A 7,850-nucleotide genomic window follows, 5' to 3' on the forward strand; every position below is an offset into this window, starting at 1 on the left:
GGCATTAGACAAGGATGCCCTTTACCAGGGCTATCGTACAGCATTGCTATTGAACCATACTTTTTAATATAAGGAAAAGTCAAACTGGTTTATCAATACCCACAATGCCTCAGCATTACTGCTTACGCTGATGATGTCATTTGTGGGATGTCTTTGTCAATAACAATAATGATATAAAAGAGTACTTGATATGTATGAAAGGGCATCATCAGCAAAAATAAACTGGGATAAGACTGAGTTTTTATAGTCAGGTCAAAGAAATTTGGCCTGACCCAAATAGCATTGGGTCCGATCTGCTTTACTTTTTTGCCAGTGCAAGAAGCAGGGCAAGGTCTTGTAGATATCAGATCTAGACTTGTAGCGTTTCGTCTGCAAGCTGCTCAGAGACTGCTGTATAACAATGACATTGCTTGGTCTAACACTACAGATGCACTCTTGAGAAAAGCAGGCAACATGGGACTTGATAAGCAGCTCTTTTTATTGAATTTGAACGAAACAACTGTAACAGACTTGACTTCCTTCTACAGATCTGTAATGGAAACCTGGAATGTTTTTTCTGTCTCAGGAGCTGCTGGTATACATGCAGGCTTTTGGCCGATGGAAGAGCCACTTTTTTTTCCCTCTAGACACTTATGCTCTGCCAATTTGTCATCATGGCTGATAGCTGCTGGATGTGTAAACCTTGGCCACATTTTAAGCATCAGTTTGGATACCCTGGGTGAGAAAACTGGGATAAAATCTATTCGATTTTTTAAACAGCTTACTGGTAGTGCTTGGAGAGCTACATTTTGATCAGTGACTTTTTATCAACAAAGACAATACAGGCAATTACCCCTGACTGTGAAGATAATGGTACACCCCCCAAATTGTATAAACATCACTTTGCAAGAAATGAAAGCTTTTGCGTAAGTTCTGCTGGGAAGACTCAATTGTTACGTCACTTATTACCTTCTCATCTATCCAATCGTGTTCTAATACTTATAGTATAAAAGATCGGTACTTACACATGTCTGAGTTCGCAGATGCTGACGCCTACATTCACCTCCATGTTATTTTGCCTCCCCGAGTCTTTCTGGTAGAACTAAGACTATGCAAACGTTCACACAAAGTTTGACTCTCAGTAGGAAGATCAAAGACTGACAAAACCCCCTCACTGGAAACTATATTGAATCTAATCAGTAAATTGATGCCATCATGTTCACCTTGAATGCCCAATACAGAGTAGTTCACCTTAGTTTTTCATGTGATGTTATGTGATGATCTTAAACAGATTCTTAAATTTGTAATCCCACACTTACAATGGAGGATTGTACATGGTGCAGTAGCTATACGAATAGACATGTGGTGAACCTCAATCCTAATGTAAGGGTGGGTTTTCCATTTTGTTCTGAAAATGAAACCTTTTTTTATTTTTTTGTGCAATGTGTACGTTTGGGTAATTTTTATTTTTTATCTCAATGGGTATCATCTTTATGTGAAGATCTATCTCATCAATTGTTCATTTTTGGGCCAAAAAATTTCTGTTAGTCGAAAAAATATTTTGGTTTATATTCAATTTTGTGTTTGGAACTGCCAAACTTGCTATTTGGAAAACAAGGAAAAATAAGATGCTTTAGATACATTAGATCCTTTGTTGATGTTCAAGGATTTGGTAGCTTCAAGGCTCAGGATGAAACATGCATATTACAAACTGGTAGGGTGCTTGCGAATGTTTGTGAATACTTCGGCCATAAATGGAGTGTTATGTACAGTTAATGAAAATGAGGATCTACTGTTGACTTTTTAAGTTATATTGTAATTTTTGTTGTTATTATTTGTATTTATTCCTTCTTAATTGAGATTGTGGAATATAGATGTTCAGTGGTAAAACAGACTGGTTTAACCTACAGTGCTATGCATAAGTTTAGACACCCATGCTAAAGTTGACTAAAAAGAGGAATAAAAAATCATCTTTTGGAAATTTAACTTAATGCCTTAATTAAAAAAATAGGAAAAATCCAACCTTTAAGGACACCAATTTTCTTTGTGAATGAATAATGTATCGTTAATAAATAAATGTTCTTCCTTAAAATACAGGGTGCATAAGTTTGGACACCCCTATGTTAAATTCCCATAGAGGCAGGCAGATTTTAATTTTTAAAGGCCAGTTACTTCATGGATCCAGGATACTACGCATCCTGATAAAGTTCCCTTGGCCTTTGGAATTAAAATAGCCCCACATCATCACATAGCCTTCACCAAACCTAGAGATTGGCATGGAGTACTTTCCATAAGATCATCTCTCAATGCAAATCAAACCAGCTATTAGGCTAACTGAAATAAAACCATGCCAATCTCTAGGTATGGTGAAGGCTCCAAAAGATGATTTTTTATTCCTCTTTTTAGTCAACTTTAGCATGGGTGTCTAAACGTATGCATAGCACTGTATATGTTGTAAATAAAGATGACTCTCTCTCTGTTGGAATCAGCTGAAAGTGTGATAGTTCTCTCGCCTCTTTGGCCTTTTTTGTGTTGGGTATTAGTTTCTGCCACCCAATAGAAAGAGAGAGCAAAAGAACTAAAGAGCAACTCCAGAAATGAGGCTATAAATAAAAATTCCGCTTTTGTGTTCAGGCACATTCTGCAGTGCTGATTAATGCTCTCTCTGCTGAAATCAATGCTGGAATCTCTCAGTCTCTGATTGATTCCACATCACTTCAACTTACACTTTAGGGCTTTAATAAGAAACCAAAAAATATGTTTAGAAAAAAAAGAAAATAGGAGAACAAGAAAATATACGATTTTGATGTATTGCAGTTATGGAAAATGTCAGGCGTTTCAGCATTTAGAGTTTTGCTTTAACATTGGTAGGAACATTTTTAAATCAAACAAAGTTGCACTACACATTGTGCACTTAATAAAAACAGTTCAACAATATACTGAAGATAACTTTATTTAAAAAATAGAAACCCAGTCCTTGATCTTGTCCATTTATTCATCCATCCGTCCGTCTGTCCGTCCATCCATCCATCCATCCTTCCATCCATCCTTTCTTTAAACCACTTATCCTTTGAAGAGTCACAGGGTGCTCTTGTACAGCTCTTGTTTATTTTACATAACGAAAAATTCAATGCATTGCTAGTTTTTTATGTTGTTGAAAGGGTATGTATGTTGATGCTGCAGCATAGTGGTTACCTATTGAGCCACGATGTTCATGTACTGTAGGAGAGTTCGAGCCTGGCTCTCGACGTCTATTCCCTGTTTTTAAAAATGCTGTCTGTAAAGCGGCTTTCTGTGCGCACACACCCAAAATGCATGGACAGAAAGCCACTTCTCAGCACTTCTTAAAGTTACAGCAGCTTAAAGCTCTTTTCTGAATGCATTTTGTAACTTTAATAAAAATGTATATATACGTGAAGACTGTGCAGTGTTATTTTACATTTGATTACTTTAATCAATTTCTGTATTTCTTTCCTGAATACTACTGTTACACCTAAAAATCCTTATTTTAATACTGACTGTTTACTTGTCTTTAAAAGTATTTGAATTTTGTGTTTGTTAAGCTAGTATAAAAATTAGAATCGAGAACTGTGAAATTTCACTCGTACTGTATGTAAAATGTTGGTATCACATAACAACCTTATTTATTTAAAGAGAATGTTAAAACAACAACTATATTTTTTACTCATTTCATCCCCAGAAAAAAATTCCATTGAATAGATACATCGATAGACATATTAGTATTGGTGGTACTGGCCTTCATTTGTAGTACTTAGTACATATACTATTAAAGCAGCACTCAGTAGCTTCGGGATTTCTTCGCTGTATTCTCGCTTTTTGCTCGCAGGTTTCTCTCTAGAGCTCCCCCCACAGCTTCGGAATAGATATTTGACAACACTGTTGTAAAAACTCTTTGGTGATTCTCAGACACCAGAGGCTAGTAGATCAACGACATCAAAGCAGATGGGACATTCTTTAAAACGTCTTCTTCCTTCGGGTTCGAACAGCGTGAGGGAGCGCAATAATGACAGTATTTGAGCAGATTTCTTTTGGCCGTAAAGCAATTGTTTACATCGCGAGACCTGATATCAGCAAGACTTCCTGCCGCGGCGGCCGGCGGCCCGCCGTCTCAAAGTTGCAAGTGCGAATTTTCCGCTCACGGGCACCAGGGGGGTGCGAAACGACCACCATTCAACCCGAAATAAGTAATATAACCATTCCAATGACTCCGAAGCTGTTCAGTTAAGGTAAAAAAGTTACTTAGTTCACCTTTAAACACATGTTTACACAGGTTATAAAGTTTATTGTATCTGTGTGGCCGCTTAGTTTTTTGTGTAATTTGGCCAAAATCTCATGTTATTAAAGATGAAGTGTTACGCACAGGCTATTTACAGTATTGATTATGGCTCAATGACAAATTCTAGATTAAGACACTCTTCTCCGCTCCTCAAATACATAAAACATTAGCCTTTATATGATTCTAGTGATTCTTGAAAAAGAAAATGTTCATTTTCAAAGCACCAGTTCATTTACCTTTGCATTGCAAACAAGCAGAGACGATCCAAACTGCATGTGGCATTTCATTCACAGTTATGAGTTATGAGGTTTTATGGACAGTTTGAGGATCCAATGGAGTTACTAGGTTTAGTCCCAAGTTCTTATTAATACTTTTTGATTGGTTAAATATTTGCAAAACCCACAGACAGATGTAAAAGGTGAACAAAAGTAATGATTTACGAAAAAAATAAATTTGAAACGAAATATGGAGATACAAGGTTTCTGCCTGACAGCGGCAATATATTATACAAGAGCTGACCTGTGTTTGCTGTATATTTTATCACTGAATGAGATCCTGATCTCGTGGGAGGCCAGCAAACTCCTGCCCTGGGGCTAATTCGTTTTAGGCAGGGTCAGTGGTCAGACACTGAATCCTCCTCTGAGGTGTGCGTTACGGTGAACTCAAGTCCGTCCCGAGAGGAAGATCACACCCACATTGCCAGCTAGCAAACTGTAGTTTTCACAAAGTTCTGGAGAGGTCAGGCAGAAGAGACACCATATAATAAAACCACAGCTGATATGTGTTCATGCTGCGCAGTCTCCCAGACCGTGTGTTAACCTCATGCAGAACATGAAAGGACATCAGGAGAATCTATAATGTTTGATCCGTGACAAATGTGGATGCAGGAAAAGTTCAGTACGGATCTTGCTGTCTGCACAGTTACAGTACAATGACCCATCAGATGCCAATTTTGGAGTGTCTGGGGCTGAAAGCAACGGAATCCAACAAGGGAGTGAAAATCAATGGAAAGGCAGAAAGATAAGACAGAATGCAACCAATAATTATAGTTCAGCTTTGAAGGACTGGCAGCTTAAAAAATGCTCTTGTTATCTGAGCCTATTGGAAAGAAGCTTTGCGAGCACTCACAGACAATTTCAACACTTAAAACATGACGTTTGCTGTAGTACAATCCATTGCTAAAACAATGTCATACAAAAGAATAAGAAAGTTTGCCTAAAGTGCCAGATTTGTGAGCCAAGTGGGTGGCTAGATGAATTAATGAATGAATAAATCAATTATTTAATAGTATCTTCGATTAAGTTGCATAATTATTGTAGGTAACAAGATCAACTTCACCCTCATCCAACAATTTTTTCCAGATTTTTTCTCCCTGTCATAGGTGTCCTTTTCCATAAAATAAAGATATGTTGTGATCACTGACTATCAAGTTCAGTTGCAATTTTTGCTTCTTTTTTTTTTCAAATTTGTGAGATTTTTAATGTTTTTTAAAAACTCACTAATGCTCAACAAGGCTGCACTTACTTGATCAATTAAAACAGTAATATTGTGAAACATATTGTGTAACATTATTACAATTTAAAATAACGGTTGTCTATTTTTAATCTGTTTTAAAATGTAATTTATTCTTGTGATGGCAAAGTTGTCAGTGTCACGTGATCCTTTAGAAATAATTATAATAGGCTGCTTTGTTGCTCAAAAAACGTGCTGTATATATATATATATTTTTTTTTTTTTGGGGAGTGAAGGATGAATAGAAAGTTTGAAAGAACAGCATTTCTTTTTAAAAAGAAAATGCTGCATGATGTTTCATGTTTGAGTAAAATAGGAGTGTTTTTATTGAAGGTGTTTTTGCAACAGCATTGATGGTAACCTTTATAAATGTACTTATTTATGTTATATTTTTATGTTTTATGTTATATTCAAAGAATAAGGATCCAAACTGACTTGTTAATGGACCGTTTTGTCTTTTGCCGATTTAGATAACAGCTGAGGCCATCCTGCGACTTGCTACGGATCCCGTTCTTCCATTTTACCCTTTGGATATCGCACTGGATGTTCAGAACAAACTCAAAGGTAAGATTGCACCTTTCATAAGTTATTTTACAATTTACAGAAAAATAAAATAAAATAAAACGGTGTTCCTCATCAATTTATTACTAGCAGGACTTTTCTAGAAGTTTGTTTGAGGATGTAACTCAGCATTACAGGCTGGGCCAGCTCTGTGTCACCACTCACTCCTCCCAAAGATGATTTATGGAGAGATCATCTGTTTGGGTGGACGTATCGATCTTTCCATCACAGTTTACCGGGGCATTGGAAGAATGACCTTGATTTCTGCATTTGTAAAATACAAATTGGTGCAAATCATTTCTCGGCTCGCCCGGTGCTCAGATCAAATGGGATTATAAGATTCAGACCCGACTGGCCATCAGTCTGGTATTTTTCACAAAAATCTTTAGGGGGAACAAAAAAGGAGAACATTCCCACTAGAGGAAAACACTTTATACTTCATCAGAGCAAAAGAAACCCAGGGGTAGTAATGAGCTTTTGACTGAAAATGTACAGAACATTCGGAAATTAAAGCCAAAGACTTGCAGAACTGGATTTTAGAGATTCAAATAACATAAAATTATTATATACGGTGGCTCGCAGGTTTCACCTCTGCAGAGAGACATTCAAAGCTGCCCCTCTGAATCTATTCTCGTTGCTGTAACGTCGTTAGAGCGTTGCGCCTTTGTGTTTAAATATTCATGAACGCACAGAAGAGGACAGGTGAGAAATGTAATTGTCACATAATCTTGCCACATGAAGACAGACTGCAAAGCCCTTAATGCTTTGCAGTATTGATATTTCATCAGACACGCACCAAACACTTGTGTCCGATCTTTTGTTTTACTGTATTGATGCAGCGGCATTGCATGCCTGAGAAAATCCCACATCATCCACAGATGCTTCTCGAAGTCACTTTCACTGTTTGGAAAGGAAAAAAAATCCTAAATATATTTTTTTTTTATCTCATTATTTTGCATACTGGTGATTGGCACTCCCAGCTGTTTCCTGACAGAAATAACAGTTCTGTTCAGTCTGTTCTGTATAATTTGGAGTTTGAAGGAATGAAGTCTACTCCAAATGTCACTCTTATGGTAAAACCTGTGATGTCATTGTACTGGCTTTCTTTGTCAGTTAAAAGGGTCATATGATGGTTCTAAAAAGAACATTATTTTGTGTATTTGGTTTAATGCAACGTGTTTATGCAGTTTTAGGTTAAAAAGTCATTATTTTACACATGCTGTACATTACATGCATGTCCTGCCTTTCTGAAACGCGTTGATTTTTACAAAGCTCATCGTTCGGAAAAGCGCGGTGTGCTCTGATTGGCCAGCGATCCAGTGCATTGTGATTGGCCCAAAAACCTTAAGCGTGTGACGGAAATGTCACGCTCCCATATTTGAAACATCAGCTCCCAAAGCAATAATGACAGGTGATAATGTCGGGTACTACCTTATCAATTCGAGTCCAAATCTGAACCGGAAAACGCAGATGACCAAGCTAATCGATCGACTTTGCCAGC

At 37.2% G+C, this 7,850-nt stretch overlaps 1 protein-coding gene across 1 annotated transcript in view; it reads left to right on the plus strand.

Annotated features, from left to right (window-relative positions):
* Positions 1-6,972, plus strand: part of naaladl2 (N-acetylated alpha-linked acidic dipeptidase like 2) — a gene marked incomplete at both ends in the record, with an annotated part of 268,891 nt that extends 261,919 nt beyond the window's left edge. Inside the window, 2 exons of the mRNA XM_081357673.1 lie at positions 6,259-6,352; positions 6,932-6,972. Of these exons, the coding sequence (XP_081213799.1) occupies positions 6,259-6,352; positions 6,932-6,972 (135 nt within the window). The remainder of the gene's footprint in view (positions 1-6,258; positions 6,353-6,931) is intronic.
* Positions 6,973-7,850: the final 878 nt, after the last annotated feature.

This window comes from Scardinius erythrophthalmus (genome assembly GCF_964197995.2).
Source record: "Scardinius erythrophthalmus genome assembly, chromosome: 25".
Classification (NCBI taxonomy): Eukaryota; Metazoa; Chordata; class Actinopteri; order Cypriniformes; family Leuciscidae; genus Scardinius; species Scardinius erythrophthalmus.